Source organism: Pygoscelis adeliae, unplaced genomic scaffold, assembly GCF_000699105.1.
Source record: "Pygoscelis adeliae isolate BGI_AS28 unplaced genomic scaffold, ASM69910v1 Scaffold124, whole genome shotgun sequence".
Taxonomy (NCBI): Eukaryota; Metazoa; Chordata; class Aves; order Sphenisciformes; family Spheniscidae; genus Pygoscelis; species Pygoscelis adeliae.
This window is the reverse complement of record NW_008824791.1, coordinates 4,726,854-4,746,114: the sequence shown is the minus strand read 5'-3', so window position 1 is coordinate 4,746,114 and position 19,261 is coordinate 4,726,854. Positions and strand designations below refer to the sequence as shown.

General features: G+C 46.9%; 1 protein-coding gene across 1 annotated transcript in view; it reads right to left on the bottom strand.

Moving 5' to 3' along the window:
- Positions 1 to 822: 822 nt before the first annotated feature.
- ILDR2 (immunoglobulin-like domain containing receptor 2) overlaps positions 823 to 19,261 on the bottom strand; it is a 47,094-nt gene continuing 28,655 nt past the window's right edge. Inside the window, exons 4-10 of the mRNA XM_009323948.1 lie at positions 16,929 to 16,985; positions 12,326 to 12,472; positions 11,403 to 11,579; positions 6,163 to 6,279; positions 4,193 to 4,403; positions 2,616 to 3,309; positions 823 to 1,758 (exon numbers count right to left, since the gene is read on the bottom strand). Of these exons, the coding sequence (XP_009322223.1) occupies positions 1,723 to 1,758; positions 2,616 to 3,309; positions 4,193 to 4,403; positions 6,163 to 6,279; positions 11,403 to 11,579; positions 12,326 to 12,472; positions 16,929 to 16,985 (1,439 nt within the window). The 3' untranslated portion in view covers positions 823 to 1,722. The remainder of the gene's footprint in view (positions 1,759 to 2,615; positions 3,310 to 4,192; positions 4,404 to 6,162; positions 6,280 to 11,402; positions 11,580 to 12,325; positions 12,473 to 16,928; positions 16,986 to 19,261) is intronic.

Genomic DNA, 19,261 nt, shown 5'->3' with positions numbered 1-19,261 from the left:
CTAATTCTTGTCTGGCCAGGAAGACCCAGGACTGGGATTTCCAAAACTACATTCATCACTAGAGGAGCGTGGGAGGAGAAGAAAGCCATCCTTTTATCAGTTCACCTTCTAGCATGAAAACTGCACTGTCATCAAATCTGTGGAAGTTATTCTTCTACTCCCCTGACCATTCCTGGTGAACTGATACAGCAAAGGAGTGACAGAGAAATGAATCTGTCATTTTTATAGAGAACTGCAGTGACATTAATAAATCTCATGGTCAAAACAGTATTGCCAGAGTGAGCACCTGAGGCCAGACAGCTCCCCAGATTTCCAGAGCAACAACAGAGATGGCATTTCAGAGGCTGACAATGTCCGTAACATAACAGGGTGCTAAGTTGCTTGTAGGTGTAATAGGGATCAAGATACCGGACCTTAAAATGTTCCCATCATCTTCCTTCACGTGACGATTTTAGCAGCTAAAAATGAAAGAAATGACTGCATTATACCCTATGAAAACCAGAATGTCAGGCTTCCAGATGGTGTGAAGCACTCACTTCTAAATTCAGCTGTTCCTGAGACAACAGCCACTAAAACCATGTCACAACTGAAGTGAATGAAATGGTTGTAAGTGAAAAAGGTGACTTTCAAAGCTTGTGTTCATCCACAGTGTTCTTTTTCCATTGCTGTTACTGCTCTCTTCAATGGCTAGGAACAATGACCAGAAAGAAGTGATACCAGTAGCACAGAATGAAGATCTGCAGCTGCCCTCTCACTGAGACTTTCCCCCCTTTTTGCTTCTTTAAAACAAAAAGGCCACTCACTACACAGAGATGTCTGGTCGTGCTGGAAGCAGAGCGCCAGCAGGGCTAGAGCACTGCTTATGATACCGTGGAGTAGATATTCTAGCTTGAACCTCTACACGGTCACAGCTCAGCTGCAAGAAAATGCAACTGTATCAAAACAAATCACAGTTGGGAATGGGGGAAAAAAACACATCATGTTCTCATAACAGTAAAAGCTACTTTGATCCACTTTCAAAACAATACATCAATCTCATCTGCAACTCTCATCACACAATGAACAGAACTAAATATATTGAACAAACCGGTCCATAATTGTCTCTCTCTCTCTCTGTCCAGCCCTTGCCAAAGTAACACCTCATCAGTCCTTTTCTATATTGCCTGAAAGGATGTAGACTTTCTTTCACAATTTAGGGTCTGATCAGCTGGAGGTAGTCTGCAGCTGTAAGAACAAGGCCTCCTCCCAGCATGAAGATGATACAGAAAAGGCTCCAAGTATAAGTATGGAGACAATTTTGATCCAAACAGAGAACTGAAGAGACAGAGAGAGCAAGAGGTATGCACACAGGTCTCTCTGCACATGAGACAGGGCAAGAGGCACAAAGGCAGCCTCACTTGTAGTTCAGGGCTGCAGGGACAGTAGGGACGTGGCTGCCTTCCGGCACAGAAGGGAGGGCACTGGAAAGCAGGGTGCCAAAGAGAGCCCTGGCCTCATTTGCCTGGCAGACTCCCAGAGCCTCTGAGGTTGAGTGCTGTTCATGGGAGTCTGTCTCTTATGAAAGCCTCGGCTCCCCCGATGAAACAAACAATTGAAACAAAGAGTCCATGGCTGGTGGCTGCGAAGGTTTGCGGAGGCCTGTCTTGCTTGCTGCTCTCTCTCTTTTCCAACGCAGTCACCTCACGGTATCCAGCCCATCAATATGACACGTCCACAACAACTTCAAACCACGAGAGACATCCTTGTTGGGAAATCGTTCTGAGAAGAAAGAGAGAAGAGAAACGTCAACAGGAAAGCACCCATGGAACGAACAAAGAGCCTGATGTAGCTTTGACAGAGACACAACCAAACAGCAACAGCTTTGTCTGCTCACACCCCTTTCGTCTCTCACACATGCCACTTAAGCTCAGGGCCAACAGCCAAGCTGCTCTAATGACAAGGTCTCTCCCATGGAGCAGACTGCAGCCAGCTCCCCTTCCCCAACAACCATGAACCCATCAGTCCTCACTAGCCCAGACTGTGGCAGGATGTTTTGTACTTGCTGGTATCCTGTGTGAGGGATGCCTGTGGCATGCATAGCCCCTACACACGCCCACGGGCATGCACCCACAGGAGTCTCATCTCACCCCTTTCAGAAAGACCCGAGGTCTCTTACACCATGCCTTGCTACTAGCCCTGTCCCAGTCCAGAAGAACAGAGCCTCTCAACCCTTCCTTATCAAGGATCAAAGCCAAAGCAATACCCTGTAATTTCTGTAAGCCCTGGGTAAGTTCCCTTCCCTACCACGAGCCTCCTAAACCCTAAATAAACTCCCACTTCCTTGGATCACCAGGCCACAGATGCCAAAAACATCCCTTACCTCCCCAGTCCCAGGCACATCTGTCCCTCCCCTCCAGCATGGAGTCTTGTGTAGGACCTATTTCCCTTTCTGGCCTCCTACACCGAGTTACTGCCCTCTTCTCACAGTGACTCCCCTTATCTGGGGTTCCCCACACTCAGACTCCAGGCTCCACCCTCCTGGGGAGCCCCCCTGCCCCTAACCTCTGGTTAGTAACCCCTGCCTGGTGGCTCCCTGCTCGGCCTATTTAGATCAGGAACACCAGACATGGCCTCACTGTTTTCTTGGCATCCTTTTTCCTCTTCTTGTCAGAGGCGTTGAGGTAGGCCTGCTCCCTGGCCCTGTACGAAGGGCCTCGGCTCAGCTCCCTCTCGCTGTATGGGGGCAGGGTGTCCTCCCCTTCCTCCTGCTGAGGCGGTGGTGGTGGCGGCTGCTGCGGCTGCTGCTGCGACTTCTCGGCTTTGTAGGTAGAGGGTGGTGACCAGGCATAGTATGTTCCCCCTCCTCTCTGGCTGGGCTGCGAGCTCAGCTTTGAGGGGGTTTCACTGTGGTCACCGCTCTCATCGTAGCTCCGTGATTTCCTCTCCAAGACGCTGCTGAGGTAGGAGTGATCGTATTTCTGGCTCCCTCCAGGCGTCCGGCTCACCAGCCTGGGCAGGTGCTTCTCCTCATGGGCCCGTCTCCGGGGTGGGCTGTATGACCAGCCCCGATCCAAGTCAGTCAGCGGCTCTCGGTTCCCTCTGCTACGCTTGGTGTAGTACTCCTCCATGGAGCTATCCTGGTGGGGCAGCCCTCCGCCGCGGCCACCGTGCGACTCTGACCGCTCGAAACGCCGAGTTTCCTGGCTGTCTGCCCGCCGGGTCCGCTGGCTGTAGGACTCTGCAAAGGCTGCCAGCTCATCCATAGAGACGGCCGGCACTCCCACAGAGAAACTCTTACGGGACAACATCTCGGACTTGGATCTCTGCTGGCTGGAGGATGGAAAAGGTAGTGTTAGAGGGCAGGATTCAGCTGCGCTCATCCCCTTGGCTGCCTTCACAGACAATGGAGGGAAACAGGCACTCCTGGGGCATGAATCATCTGACCTGTTTTCATCATCTTCTGTAGGAAGAGATGTATCACATCCCCGAAATCCCTGCTTCTCTCTGCTGACTGTAAAGGCAGCTTAGTGCACATAGCTCAGACTCTACATGTCTAATGTTACACGAGATTAACCCCAGAGTGCACCTCCCTTATCCTCCAGTATGCAGAGTTGGACTTGCTTCTCCTTGGCCCCAAAGCTTGTAGGTGTATGTCCTGCTGGGAAAACCCAGGAACCCGGCTACAGAAGGTCACAGCAGGGCAATTTTGAAGCACCTGGTTTAAAGACCTGGCACAATAGCCCAGTACTGAGGGAAGGAAATCCCTGCCATTGCTTTTGGGACACTGGGCTGCTGGTATGTGAAGGAAGGATGTGATCTCTCTCTTCTAGGCACCAGAGTGCCAGTCCTTTAGGCCTGGAGTACAAGTCTTGCTGCACCAAAGCACCAGCGTGTGACTCCCAATAAAGCGCAACAGCACTGGGAAGTGCTGGAGGGATCAGGTACAAATCTCAAGAGAGTACTTTGAGAAGGGAGGCTTGGTTTCCTGTTGACCCCACTTTTACATCCCACCTGGAATGAGGCTGGTACCTAGCTTTGCCCACCTGGGTAGGCTTCAGCAGGCTTGTGGGAATCAGATTCATTCCATCCTCATCTAATGACATCTCCAGATTTCATGTTTCTCTCTAACCCCTTTGTCCTGCTAAGCAGAACCAGAGCAGGAGGAGTAGTATTCTTTACTACTTTGCCAGATATAGCTGCCTCCACTCCTCACCTGTGCCGGAAACTGTCCCGCTCATCTCTGTAATCGGAGACAGCCTGTGATCTCGACGTGCTGCCCCCGCCCATCACTCCTGCCCAGTATTCAGCATCGCCATCCAGGTCCCCTGCAGGAGGCAGAGGTTTCCTTCGCACCTGGCGGTAGGGTTGCCGGAAGTTCAAGTCCTCCTCATGCAAAGAGCTGAGTTCAGAGATGGTGTTGTTATCTGCAGGGGAGGTTGCAGAAAAGAAATGAGATAGGCATCACATGATAGCATGTGTGAGAGGGGAGGAGAGGACAGGAAGGCTGTGGTGAGCACAGCTGCAGCTTTTTCAGAAAGAAGCTGAGCTGCCCTCCGTTAGGAAAAAATCAAAATGGAATCCAAGGCCCTTCTCCAAACCCTGACCGATCCTGCCCAAGACTCCTGGGGCTCAGTTTGGACATAGAGCTGCTGTTGGACCTACAGGTCTTCTGACCTGGTAGCTGGCAGCCAGGTGGGATATTCTAAGGGTATCACAAATGGCATCAGCTGCCTGTGTTCCAGATAACTGAGTTCGGCCTTCATGCAGAAATCGCCCCTCAGCCCTGCTTCAGTAACACATGTGAACTCTCCGCCCTCACGAGGTGACCGCTGAGCTTGGTGGACCATCATCACAGCGGTTGTGCCACCTCCCCCCTTCCTGGTGTGATACAGGCTCTGGATTTGGCCTGACTTGCCCAGTTAAAACAAAAAACTCAAAAAAAGATTAAGAAAAAAGTAAGAGACTGAATCACTGTCAGTCTCTACCCCGTCAAGCACGTTGACATCTGGAGGCCTGACACACCAATCTGGAGAGGTCTTTTTATAGTAAATCTTGTGGGTGGAGAAGACAGTGTGCTCAGCAATGACTGTTTTAGAAGTATATATAATTTGTTAGTTATGCCTAATCTGTACAGAGCTTTGATGTAGTGTCATTCCCTAAAGCCCTTACCTTCATCGATTTGCAAGATCTCATGCGTCCGTTTTAAATGAGCCTCTACCAGTGCCTAATGTGGGTTAGCTCTGTGCAAGTCGGATGCTGCCCAGAGGAACTGAGCCCCCAGCCTGCTGCTGTCCTCCACACAGAACAGCTAGAGGACAAAGCAGCACTGCAAGCTCTCCTCATGCACACACCTTGTCCCACCACTGCACCTCTGCCTCCTAACGTGGAAAGATCATCACTTGGGTTTGTATTCTGACACCCATTAAGTGCAGCCTCAGCCTTTACTTAGGGAAATAAAGCTTACAAGTGAGGAGTTCCAGACAGAAGCTCAGTTCTGAGTTTGCATCATGTCCCTATTCACCACCCTCCTCCCCTTCACCTGCAGTTGTCTGACTGCCAAGCCGTCGGTACTGATGCGTGTACCACCTCTGATCTTATCTTGACCAGTGTCACAAAATCTGACGATCCCCTGGTTTCTTGAATCTTTCTTGTAGTCCCTGCTCCTGCAGGGCAACAGCCACTCCAAACTACCTTTCTGCATCCTTCAAACCACACTGTGGTCACTGCAGCCCACAAAACACGCTTTCAATAAAACATCCCTCTCCTATTTTGCCATGCTGGGAATTTACATGCACCACACCGTAAGACATACAGAAATTGTGAAGACAATATCCCAGCTATTATCACACCACAGGCTATAGAAGGCATGAGTACGGACTTGGCTTTTCAGATGCTGATGATCCAAAAGTTCAATTATCCGAGTGGACAATTTTCATAAGCATTTGAGTATCCCTCACCTTGTTTGTTCTAATTAAGGATGATTAGGTAAGCAGCAGATCTTTAAAATCAGAACATACCTGTAGATGCCTAAAATCTAGACTTTATCTGCCCCAACTACCATATCCTGGACATCATATCCTAGAGGTCGGCTCTAAGGCAAAGCCAAGTGAACTTTTTAACTATGAATTTGCAGTCTTTTTCAGGTCAGTGAAAAAAAAAAATCAAACCATGCTCGTTCCTCACATCGTTCTCGCATCCTCCTAGCTGGGTCGAACTGAGCCAGTTCTTTCTCAACATAGTACAGCACCTTCATGGAGTCCCTTTCCTTGTCAGCCTGGATCCTGTACCCTTTGCGCACTGCTAGGGAGAAAAGAAAAGCATTAGAGGAAAACACATTTAAGTCCAAGGAGACTTTCCAACAATACTGCTTCTAATAGTTGAGCTCTCGTCTGCAGGCAGGTAGGCTCTGTCTTCCAAAACAGAGTGAGTCAGTCCTTGCTTCAGAAGAAATTTGTCTGTAACGTGGGATGTGAAGTTGTGAGCAGCTGCATCATTTATAAAGTTTGCAGTAACAGCAAAAATGGTTTGGAAATGCCCAATCTGTACAACCGAATGCATCAAGTGGTGTCATTGCCACAGAGTGATTCCACCTCCCACAGAGGATGGCAGAGAGAAAAGTAGCACTCATTTCCCCTTCCTCAGCACTACAGAAAGGATTCGTCATGGTATGGGAGAAGCAGTCCCAGAAGATCAGGCTTCCTCTATGCAGCAGGGGCCATAAGCTCCCAGCCTGCAGGGGAAGCAGGTGGCTGAGCATTTGGGAGCTGTCACTCTGCAGGACCACTCCACCCTCCCATCCCTATGAATTCTGCTCACACAGGCTGAAGAGCATGTGGTAGGAGAAGCTCCAGAGAATACAGAAGGAAACACACAAAGTCCCACAAAGTACGTCACACTGCTTTGAGATTTATACCGAACCCAATGATGGGGCCAATCAGGTCACTGGGTAACTGTGGAACTGCCTGCTCTGGCATTCTTTACATGCTTTATTTTACAGAAAAGGTGTGTCTTACACATACATTAGGCGCTTGACTGGGACTACTCCATTTGCAGGGGAAGCCTGGACAGCTTTTTTGGCTTTTCCACATTCCTGTGTGTAGAAAAGAAGCCCCTACACACCTGGAGCCACAGCAGGCTGGCTCCATGCACACTTCACCTGCTAACCCTCTGAACAGCCTGACTACCTCAAGGCAGGTCTATAGTCAGCAAGCAGAGAACTCCACCTACCAGGACTTTGAAGAAAATACCTGCTTTTACAGCAGATTATTTAAGAAAGGTCTCAGCCTGGGGCTATTTCAAGATTGACGGAAACACCTGTCTAAGCACAAAAGAGAACTACAACCCTCAAATTCAGCCTCATTAGAGAACTGTCGTGAGGACAATTCACTTAGCACTACAAAATGGAACCTGTCTGCCTTGCATGGGGTTAATATGTTCCCTTGTGTGAATACTGCAGTGTTGCATGAGCGCTCCTCTTGTGGCACGATTTAAATACTCGGACGGTGGTTTTGAGCCAACCTGTTCTTTCTGTTTTATCCCACCCCCCGATACATCAAGCTACTAACATATGGGTTTGGTAGTACATTGCATAGTATGCACTGTGTGGGCTGAACAAGGACTTGGCAGAGGTATTCTTAGGCACCTTCTGTCCTAAACTGCTGTGCATGTGTCTGTGCACTATTAAATAACCATGCTCTGCTTCAGAAACGGCTGTGCCATAGAAATGGGTAGAATGATTCCTGTAATAATCCTGCAAATTGCTTCAGGAGGGAAGCGCTTTACTGTGGGTTTTGACTGTGCACATATAAGGTAAGTAATTACATCTTGAAATATTACCTTGTGTATCTGTACTTGGGAAAGGTATTAGATGTTAAAACATAGTATGGGTCTATCAGGGTCCTGCTTTCAACGTGTCTCCAGATAGCTTAGCTGACAGCAGTCTGGAGTTTCGCCGTGTTTTATTATCCCCATGAATGTGTGCACAACGACTGCAAATGTACACAGTGATTTACAGAACACAAGGAACCCTGTCTCCGCCTTCCAAAGTGGAAGACCATCACGTGTCTTGAAGTGAGGTTGCTGCTATGAAGAGGGGCTGGACTGACAGGCCTCAGAAGCGATGACTCCTGCTGCACTGCGTGAGCAACAGCAAGGCGAGTTCTCCACTTCACCTCATCATCGTGGCTGACCTCTGTCTGGTACCTTGCCAGGAAAGAGGCCTCTCGCTATTCTTTCTTCTGATGTGCCTACTAGGAGCTCAGCTAAGCTGCCATCTCATTTATATACAGGCCAGCAAACAACCATCAGCTGGAAATGACTCTGACCTACTAATAACCTTTGGGGAACTTGAACAGGCAGCCTCCAGACTCTGTCTCCCCAGAGCCACTACTCACGCTGAGGCTGTGCCGAATATCTATTTGGGCAACATCTATAGCGCCTGGAACTGATGGAGAATTAGCTAGGCTTCATGCTAGCTTCATGCTCAACTTGCTATTGCAGCTGTGTATCAAAAGGCAAATTAATTTCTTGGTTAATTCTGAAAGCATCTAGAAATTAACTTTGGATTTAAATCTGCAAAGATGACCGTGAACAGCTCATAAAAAGTATTTTCCATTATAGATGAAGCATATTTTGTCTCTACGTTTCTTTATTAAATACTTCTCACAATGATACTGAATGTTCAACTTATTAAATCTCTTTATTATTCCTTCATGTGAGAACCAAAGATATTATTGCTTCCTCCTCACACCCTTCTTCATCTGTAAATTGCCATAACCCTTTAATAAGGTCTGAATATTTTTAGGCCCATCTTAATTATATGGGAATAAAGATGCAGAGACGTTAACCACTTGTCCAGAACCATTCACTGAAGTCAAAGGGAATGGAACATTCTTCCCTGTTAGACCATATTTTCCTCTCCTGAACAGTTCATAAATTTCTAATGTTTAATTTGTGTTTAACTAGACACTTTTTTTATTCTTCTGTGGGTGGAACCAAGTCAGCCAAAACTGTAAGCTGTTTCCCTCCCCAGAAAGGACATCACTATTTTTTTCACACAAGTGCGGCTAAGAAGTAAATGTCTCATCTTTATACACTTTCCATATCAAAGGTCTGGAGTCCAGCTCTCAGATCAAAAGCTTCCCTGCATACGTGGTTTAAGGAATCTATGCAAGAGTGTCCAGGTAATCACTGCATTTAAAATAGACAGAGCATACATCCTAACTTATGTGTTGCCAACACTCTTCCAGAGAAGAGAGCTGAAAGTTTATTTTTTTTCCCTGTTCAGCCCTAAGTTTAGGATGGAGCTCCTAGGCTTCACTGGAGCTTTGTCACATGGCTTTTATGTAACCCGAGACAAATTTTCTAAATATCCTCATGCCTGAGTTTGCTCACTAGATCACCTCACAGGGGTCATTTATAAGCACAGAAACTATCTAGGGCAAAGGCTGTCATTTTTAGCCTGGCAGCCAGGATTACAGAATCCTCCAGTCTCTGTCCCCCAGCACTTCTGATCCCATTTTTTTAAATAAACTTGACAGAAAGGTTGAAGTCTCAAAGATACCAAGTTTCAGACCAGACCCACACTGGCTGCGTGGAGGACACAGAGACGATAATTAGCGCTCCTTCTGAGAAAAGGCCTTTATTATAAACTCAACCGTTACCTGTTTTGTTCAGCTTGCTGTCTGGCCAACCAGCAAATAAGTAGCTTGGAACAGCCACATAATGTTTTCTCTTCTACAGCCTGTAATTAGGGGATATTCTCGCATGGTGGAGGACTTTAAGAGAAAAGGAACAGGGTGCAGGGTATCACCCTTCCTTAGCTCCACAGTTCAAAGAATACCTTGAACAACGGGTGCATAATCCAGACTAAGGGTTTGTCCGTATTATTGCAAAAAATATTAATTAGAATAAAAAAAGCTTAAGAACCTCTGTTGTCTTGCCACAACAGTTAAAACTCTGTAATAATGGTTTTCTACATTAAGTCCAGCCAGCTGATTTGGACTGTATAATAAATGCATCTTTCTGTGTAACGAACATGGGATGCTAAGAGCCGTTCCATTGGGTACCAAAGGCACCCACAGTTTTTCTGCATTTGTGCTCTGCTAGTAACGTACAGCAGACGAGACTGGGGCTGTGATCTGACTCTTCAAAAATCCCTGGAGTTCCCACGGCCAACATCACGCTCTACATGCAGTGACATTTTTCACAGGAGAAAAAAATTAAGCACTGGGCCGTCGTTCATCATTTTCTGACAAAGGTTTTTGAATTACATACGTTCTGCTTTGGATCAGCGATTGATTTATTTCCTATTTCAAAATGCTCCATTCCAGAGCTCTGTTTTGATTTCAGTGGGAGGAAAAAAGTATGATTGTCGAGGGAAAATACTTTTTCTAATTCCAGAAGGGTTAATATACTGACTGGGGCAGCGGAAGGATGTGAGGGTTGTTCCAAAAGCTTAATTATTTGATTATGCTACTTGATCTCGTCTTTTCAGAAGTGTCTTATCAACACATTGCCATGAGTAAATTTAACAACTGATAGTTAGTGTGGTGCTTTGAAATCAGACATGTGGCTGGATCAATGGCAAACATACTGTGTCAGTATGGTGACTCTACACTGGTGAGAGTCACTTCTGCTGCAGCATGTTTGAATTTAGACAGCCACTCTGATCCTGAAATGTTAGCATGTGGCTAAATAGCTACCCTCTTTTTCCTTGATGGCAGCTTCCTTTGCAGCGGGAGAAGTGACCCTCACCAAGAGAGAGTCATCATACTATGTCTGACATTGATGCACAACTCCTTTCTAGTTAGAAGCCTTTTATCACTCACATTTCACAAATGCAAAGGCTGAACAAAAAAAGTGACCTACTGACTTCTGTAAGGTAGGGGAGGGGGTCTAGCCCCCAGTGCTCTTGGGCAGAAACACCAAGGGAACATGTCCCTGTGCCCAAAACGCCACAGGGACAGTAAAACACGCTGCAGCAAAAACTGCTCCAGAGGGCAAGCAGTGCCCTTATAGAGGGTAGAAAGGACAGTTTACCAAGAGCGAGCAGCTTGCGAGGCATCAGCTCTAAGAGGAAAATGGCCACGATCTCTGCTCCCCTGAAATCATCTTCATCCTTTTGTCCTCTGCAAGTAAACGTCTGCAGCAGTAATGAGAGGGGTCCCGGGCATAAACTTGGCCTCCCATGTCCTGCTGACCTAATTAGGCACCCACAAACTGACGCTGTGCTGATGGCACTAGAAAAGTTGGACCATGTGGCCCTAAGGGATGCAAATATCATTGTCAGAGACAGGATTAAAATACAGTTTCTCTGTGTTTCTTCTGTTCATACCACTCTATCAGTGACAACCCAATTCCTCCCTTTCCCAGCCCTGTTCCCAGTAAGAGGACTGAACGTTGTGCCTGGCACTGCAAATTACCATTTTGGCTTCCTCCGCTGGAGTCACCTGGGGCTAAGGGAGGGGGGTGCGACTTATCCATCAGCACAGCAGGAGACGGGACACCAGCTACAGGAACACTGGGGATGTAGTACGGACCTGGCATGGAAGAGACTGCAGGAGGGTACCCGGCTTTTGCTGCTTTGCCTGCTACATACACTGAAAAAGAACAGCAGTCAGCATCACACCAGCCTCCCACAGACCCACACGGCACGTGGCCGAAACCTGCACATCACCAACATTGGTGACAACCCAGCAGGAGGCAACCGGACAAATGAAATGACAAAGACCAATCTGAATTTTTCTAAGCCTCAAAGGGCACAAAGGGGAGTTTAAAAAATGCACACGGCAGGTCAGATGAGCACTGCAAGATGCCCAGCAATTGAAAGACATTCAGCGTGTTACAGCCAGCATTACCGTTGCCATGATTTAGTGGCAGTTCAGCTTTAAAAACAACTGATGACTCAAGTAGCAGGGATGAGGCTCATGAAACTTGACAGATCTGCCTGAGCCTGACCAGGAACCTTGCTGGGTTGCAAGGATTTTGCACTGCTGTAGAGGGCAGCTGCTTTGCATTGCCAGGAAGAAACCTCCCAGGATGCTCTTAGCTCTGACCGCAACATTCACTGACATGACAACAACTTTGGAAGGGGAGCATGACACTTTGGAGAAGCAGGCACAGCTGCCAAGGCAGGGAGGGCTCGGGGAATTACATTTGTAATTAACTTTGAGCGCTCAACCATTGAGCAATAGGTCAGATGCTTCACTCCCTAAGAACTAGTTCTTTAGTCAAGCAAAGTGCTCAGGGCAAAGGAAGCAATATTAGCAGATTCTCCTCCTGTTCTGCCAGGGAGCAGAAGCAGTGCAGGAGAAAATTTGCACCAGGCTTGGACAGGGTCACTCACATGCCCGGGGACAGCAGCAGGACTCGGGACAGCAGGGGCAGCGGACGTAACAGCAGCAGCTGTGTGGGCAGCACTGGCACCAGCAGATCCCCACCAGGAGGAAGAACAGGAACGCCCCCAGGATCACCAGGCCCACAAAGACCCACTCTGGAAAAGAAGGGGAGAGAGAGAGATAACTTACAGGATTGCACATTGCTGTGGAAGGGAACGTCAGCAACGTCCTCCCAGGGGAGAGCATAGGGGCAAAACAGATATGTGAATAACAGAAGTGGACTTCCTGCTGGTCTAGGACTACGTCCCCCTCTCTATCAAAGCAGAAATGGCACATGACAGTGAGAAATGGAGCTACAGAAATGTGGTCCCTTCCTGTGACGTCTCTGGCTGGCTGAGAGGTGAGTAGCACAGAGGCAAGAGTTCTGGTTCTCCAGCACAGAAACCCTTCGCCCCACAGCAGACCTGTATGAACACCGCAGGACATAGTCCATTAGCATTTGGATCTCATCAAAGACTCATTCTTCCCTGTTCATGCCCTGCTTGTGTGTTTGTTCCCTACCCGCATTCTAGTTTTAATGGGACAAACGATGGTGAAAAGCACGCTATAAATAGCCCAGTAAATGAGCCAGGCCTGCCCCTTCGCAACTAGGCCCACGCATGCAATTATTCTTTTGAATGTGCCAAACGAACATCCTATTCAGGCGATGCCTCAGATTATGTCTGCCAGGTCCCGAAAGGGAACAGCTGAAAAACACCCTACAAGTGAAAGCACAGAAGAGCTGGTCCACAAAAACCAGGATGGGGTTTGAATGGGAACAGGAGTGAGAAAAGGTTTCTCAACCTTCGCTGCTGGGAAATCTGCAGCGGCAGCAGCCATGGTGGGAGCAGGCGCCCAGCCTGTGCCGAGGCAGCTCCCAGCTCTGCATCTGGCCACCCTGCGCTTTGCAGGGGACCGTGTGCGCGGGGCTGCGCCTACCGCCACATGGCAATTCCCCGGATTAAGGGAATGGTCAGTGAACACATCTGGACCAAGACATTCCAAGACTTTGAATGTACAGGAGGCCTGGAGTTGGTTTTACATCAGAGAGATGCACCAACCGATCTAGAAGTCAGACCGCTGCTGAGGGAAAATCTGGGGGGAAAGACTCCAGGTGTACCCAGGTGGTTATTCAACCACCTTGGAAAGATGGTAAGAAAGCAAAGAAAGAAGTGGTGGGGCTGCTTTGCAGAGAAAAAAAAGCAGCAGACCACTGTTTCCGAACAGAAGTCCAGCGTTCACTGAGGGGTCTCCTGGTACATTAGTATTTAAGGTGAAGAAGTATTGATACAAGGATTGCAATGAGAGTACAGAATCACACTGGAAAAATAGTGCACCTCTCACCTGTGTCGCTAAGCTGAAAAGTCAAGGAAAAATGTTCAGCTTGGAACAATCAAAACAGAAGTTTTTTCCAGTTCTTAATAAAATACAAAAATAAGAAGTGTCACTTTTCATTCATCCACAGCATTCTGTTTGAACAAAAGTAAAATTCTTAGCTTTGTTATTTTTCCTGAACTCTTCTACAAACAATTCCCTTTTTTAAATGCCATTTTTAATCTAGAACTTACAATTTCCTTTAAAAAACATCAGTGAAAGATCTGGCCTTTACAAATCAAAACACTTGATTTCAGAAGTGTCAAGTGAAATGTTTTATACTTTTTTAATATTTTATTTCTTTTTTTGCTGAAACAGAATAATTTAATTTAAATTTGCAGATAATTTTGGTCCTTGTGGAATAATTTTTTTGGGTGAAGCTACTATACGCTAAGAAAAATTCAGGTAATGAATAAGGAAATGGCTGGAGGGAACCATTCATGAATGGAAAGTAAGAGCTGAGAGGAGATTACTGATGCAGTTCCTCAAGTGCCAGTTCTAGGAACCATCTTATTTAATATTTTCACGAATGACGTTTACACAGAAAATAAGAATGTGTTAATGTATCTTGAGCGTAAGAGGTAGGGAAGTATCGTCGCTAAAGATGAAGACTGGGATATGTTATAGAAAGGGCCAGTTGTCCTTGGGCCTACAATAAGAAACATGAAATGCAGCAATTTCAAGGTATGCAGGAATACTTTCAAGGTCACACATTCAAGGATTAAGAACAATTTCTGTTCTGAACAGGACTTCATTAGTTGAAAACAACTGAAAAACAAGAGAAACAGTCCAGTATGCTATTCCATCACAGGACAACTGTAACCGCTTATGCAATACAGCCACAAAATGGCAAATGTGATCCCATGCCCAGTAGAGGAGGAATTTCCAGTAGTGTTAAGGAAATACTAACGCCATCATACAAGGCCTCCGTGTAACTTCATCTGAAGTTACTGATGTTATGCAGCTCTCGTCATCTTTGTAGAAGAAAAGATAAATTCAGGTTGGAGTGGATGCAAAGCAGGGATTTGAGGGGATGAAGGGACTCGATAGCCTGCCTGGCAGCAGGAGAGCTGAAGCTCGCTGCGTTAGTCTATTAAAAAGAAGGCTGAGAGCAGACGTAGCTGCTGCCTGTAAATATGCTAGGAGGATGAACGCTAGGACAAAAAGCAGGTATTATAGTTAAAGGTCTTACATAAATGGGCATAAACAGGCTACGAATAATGTAGATGGAAGCTAGAAGACGCTAGAAGACGTCAAAGGAAGCAACGCAACAGGAGGGAGAAAGGCCAAACCCAGACTACTCTTAAGCTTGCTAAGCTTATGGAAAGGATGAAATTACATGGCGCTCGGGATAGCAAGCAAGATAGCGAGCCAGACTACCCTTTCCAGTCCTGTACTTCCTAATCTATGCCAATCCGAGCAGGGCAACAGCTCAGTGGCTTTTTCTTTTGTCATGTTCTCATCTTCCTCTCTATGACCATCACTGATACAGAGAAGGAGGTGAAATAGTATCGCATGACAGAAGCGGCCAGCCACAGCTACCCAATGAAGCTCAGGTGTCAGATCTCCAGAGCTATTAGCGAACAGTTCACAACCACTCCATAAAGGATAAAAGCCTGGTAGAGAGAAAAAACAAACAGCAAGTCCATTGTAAGTGTATCTGTGGTCTCTGAAAACATTCTAGGAGTATAAAGGGAGGTCAGGTTAGTATGTACATTGCACATTGCAAGATACTTACTCAGCACCAGGAGTGGATGTTTGAAATGACTGTCCCAGTCACAGGGACCTATGAGTCACAAAGGATTTTACTTCACAGGAAGTTAGACCATTTGCTTCTCTGATGAGGTTAAGAAAACAGCAAAAGAGCCTGCTGGCTCCTCCTTTATGCACAAAACTGGGATTCAACCACTTTTACCTGCAATTCCCTAATCCTTCCTCCAGTACAACTGTTATCTTCTGTCTCAGCCCTTCCAGATACAACTGTGTAACCCTGAGGTTCAAATGACTACCACGCTGAAATGCTATGTGTCCTCGCTGTTTTGTGCTTCAGGAGTATCTGCTTTTGTTTGTTCAGGTAGCAGGCAATGCTAACAGCTGAAATGTGGTTTGCCGCTGCCTTTTACACTTTCTTGTTGTTTATACCCATGCAGTGAGGGTACCAGAAAGCTACCTGGCCAACACGCAAAAATTTTATACCCATTCAATAAAATTGTAAATAGCGGGGAAAAAAAAGTGTTAAGCAACAGAGAATCAACTTCTGTCTACACTGAAAAGACCAAACCCTCTCCTGCTATGCTGAACTTCCAGGAAGCTTTGGGTTACACTGGAGGCGGGGGAGTGTCTGCCTTCTCTCCATTTGCATCTCTGGGACAGACTTGAAAATAGCTTCACACATTTATGTGGAGTTGCGTTTTTGCACAAATGTGTGAAAGAAACACTCCTTGGGCACTGTCAGGGGATGATCAGATGACTCAAGGGCTAAATGTTCTCACAGCTTTTCTGTTTCAAGGACAATCTGTTGCACAGTCTCCGTTTCCTCTGCAAGGAGTGCTGGAACTGGTGGCTCTCATTAGTTTGGTTAGCAAGGGATTTATCATGGGCAGAGAGCCTTCATGTCTGGTCCAACCACCTGGTGTTACTTAGATAATGCCCTGGCCATGCAGCACAAGAGGGACTGTGCTACTGATGGGTTGCTAACCAGTGCTCTATTTCTAGCACCTCCTGTGCTACCATCTGTGGAGATGGCTATAACGGTACTCGCAGGATAGGGTCTGGGGAGTGGAAGTTACTACTGCACAAGAGCAGCTGACTTACAAAGCCATACGGGCACATGAGGCTGCCGAGGTCTCGCAGGCTGGAGCGGCGTTACCTGTGTGCTAGCAGGGGGAGAGCAGAAAGCTTGATACAAAACCTCCCCTGAACAGTGCTTGCATTTCTGCTCTCACGCTGATCCTGGCATGACATCAACCATCTCTGTACGTTGGCTCCCAGCATGGCCATTCCTCCCCCAGGTCCCAGCATCAGCTCGCTCAGATTGCAACCCAACACGCTTTCCCAGTAAGCGATAGGCTTTTCCCTTTTTATCCCCAGATAAAACACACGTAAGAGTGAAACATACACCACATAAAGATGCTGTAGAAAGATAAACAGACAAGATGACAGAGGACTGGGTGATTGAAGGGTGAGATGACGGAATACCTGGCATAATCTCCACAGCAAAACTGGGCAAGAGATCAGCAAGCAGCCCTGTCCTGCCTAGAAAAGACAGAAGGAGGAGAACAAGGAGAGGTTACTGCAAGAAAAACACACTCCCCAGCCCCTGCCTTAGCCTCCAGTCCCCTTCCTCGTCAGCCCACTTGCACTCTGTTAAGTGAATTCCTATCAACCATAGATGTCATCCTGCTCGATGCCTGGTGTCTGCCTCTGCACTTCTGCCATTTCTGTGTCCTTGCATTTTATCTTTATCAGCAGAGCTGGGGGGAAAGAATCTGGAACAGAGCTTCTCCGATCTAGGCACAAAATGACAAGAAGAGGGAGGTCCCCTTAGCGTGGTTACATGGTAACATCTTTCTGGAGTTATGCTCTACGCATGCAAAAAGCTCCTGGAAATGCAGGACAGCCCTCAAACAGAAGGATTTAGTTTACTTTAAAAATGTACTGATGTAGTTTGGATGGATGTGAAACATCTTTAACCCAAGGCCCTTGACAAGTCAGCCGCATGCATCCAACACCCGTGGGTGGTGCTCTCCATGTGGGTCTCTGCAACTGCAGAGACAGCTCCAGTGAAGGAGTCTTGAAGTGAGTATGTACTACTTATTTCAAGATGCACGAGCAACTTGGTGAGATTGTGTGATATAAGGCCAACTCTCAAGCAAAGCAAACCAACCAGGGAAGGATTCATGTAGAGATTTGTGGAATCACTTTGCAAAAGGAAAAGAAAAAAAAAAAGCAAGTCAACTTCTAAATTATAACTGAATACAAACAGAATCCAAGCCCAAAGGCAGCTTGGTGCCTAGTTGTTTTGGCACTGAATGTCTGGGATATTTCTAATACACAGCAAACACCCTGCACAGTGTTCAGCTATAATTTACACACACCTGTGCATCGGCAGAACAGCCCTATGTGCAGCTGTGCTGTGTACTCTCTTATATAGCACCAGGATCATGCTAGGTTTTTTAAAGACATGCATAAGGTAGGACAGCTGCACTCTGAAGAGAGACATACATTGTGGATATAACATAACAGAAGCAGCTAAGGGTAAGCCAATGCAAAAGTGGTACAAAGCTACCTTTAACCTCCCCACTAAGCAGCACTCAGACACAATGATGAACTGGATCCCAAGTTCCTTGGCCTCTAATCTGTCCTTGAAGCGTGTTACAATCAAATTCTCACTGTCCGTTTTTTCTCAGTGCTTCAGTAGAGGTTCTGTAGAGATCAAAAATCCACAAGGATGCCTACTGGAGCCATAATAAACATACTCTGAATGCAGGCAGTGCTTTGCAACCAGTTGCAACTCATCAAAGCTGTCTAGTACTCACAGTAACGCCATCACGATGAGGTGCTCCTGAAGCTTTAGCAAAAAGATACAATGCTGATCCTTCAGATAATTTATTACTTTCAAGGAGGACTCTTGCCATCAGTCTACTGCAACATTTTCATCTACACATACAAAGAGTTTCATGGCATTCTTTGCAGTCCATTTTCTGGAAGGATCAAGTGTCCAGACTGTTCACAGCTAGTTTGTTATGGGAAAGTGCTCATGTATGCTTTCTGTTCACAAGATATAGGCACGTATACAACATATGTGTTGCTTAAGCCTTGGGTGCCACAAGTGGGCTCCAAACACATGCAACAAATGTATGTCTTGTGTCACAGCATCCTAGATTTACATTACGTTCCACACGCATATTAAATATATTCCTTATTTTCCCAGCACACACACAAAAATACGCAATTCTTGCATAGGCCTCTGTATGCATGTAAGTGAACCACATGCACGCAGAACACATGGGCAGACAGGGGTATGCAGCTCGCCTCCCATGTGTTTTCATCTCTGCACAAGCTCACCTGAGAGCAGACGCCAGTGGACAAATAGCTGGAGGCATATAGCTAATTTAGGGCTGTGATCTGTGGTACCAGAGCTAAGGGAGTGACACCTATAGAGCAGAAGCTCCACCTGACAAGTCCAAATAGGCGCCTGCTTTATTTTGAACCTACCCGAACACCCTCGATCCCTGCTAGTCAGCACTAGTTCATGAAGCACACGAACCACATGTTCAAGGGGGAAGAAGCATCCCTCAAAAATAACAGTGCTTGAGAACTTGGTTACTCATCACAAAGACAGCCAAAGTAGTTCCTCTGTGCTACCTACGAGCACTCAACTATTCCCCTGCTTGTGCAGCCTCACTCGGCTCTGCTGAGTATCCGCTTGGGGAATTTGCTCCCCCTGCCCTGCAGCGGGGCTCGCACAGCCCTGGGGGCCCGTGAGCCACCAGCAGGGGATGCACAAAGCCCGGGGGGGCCCGAGGCAG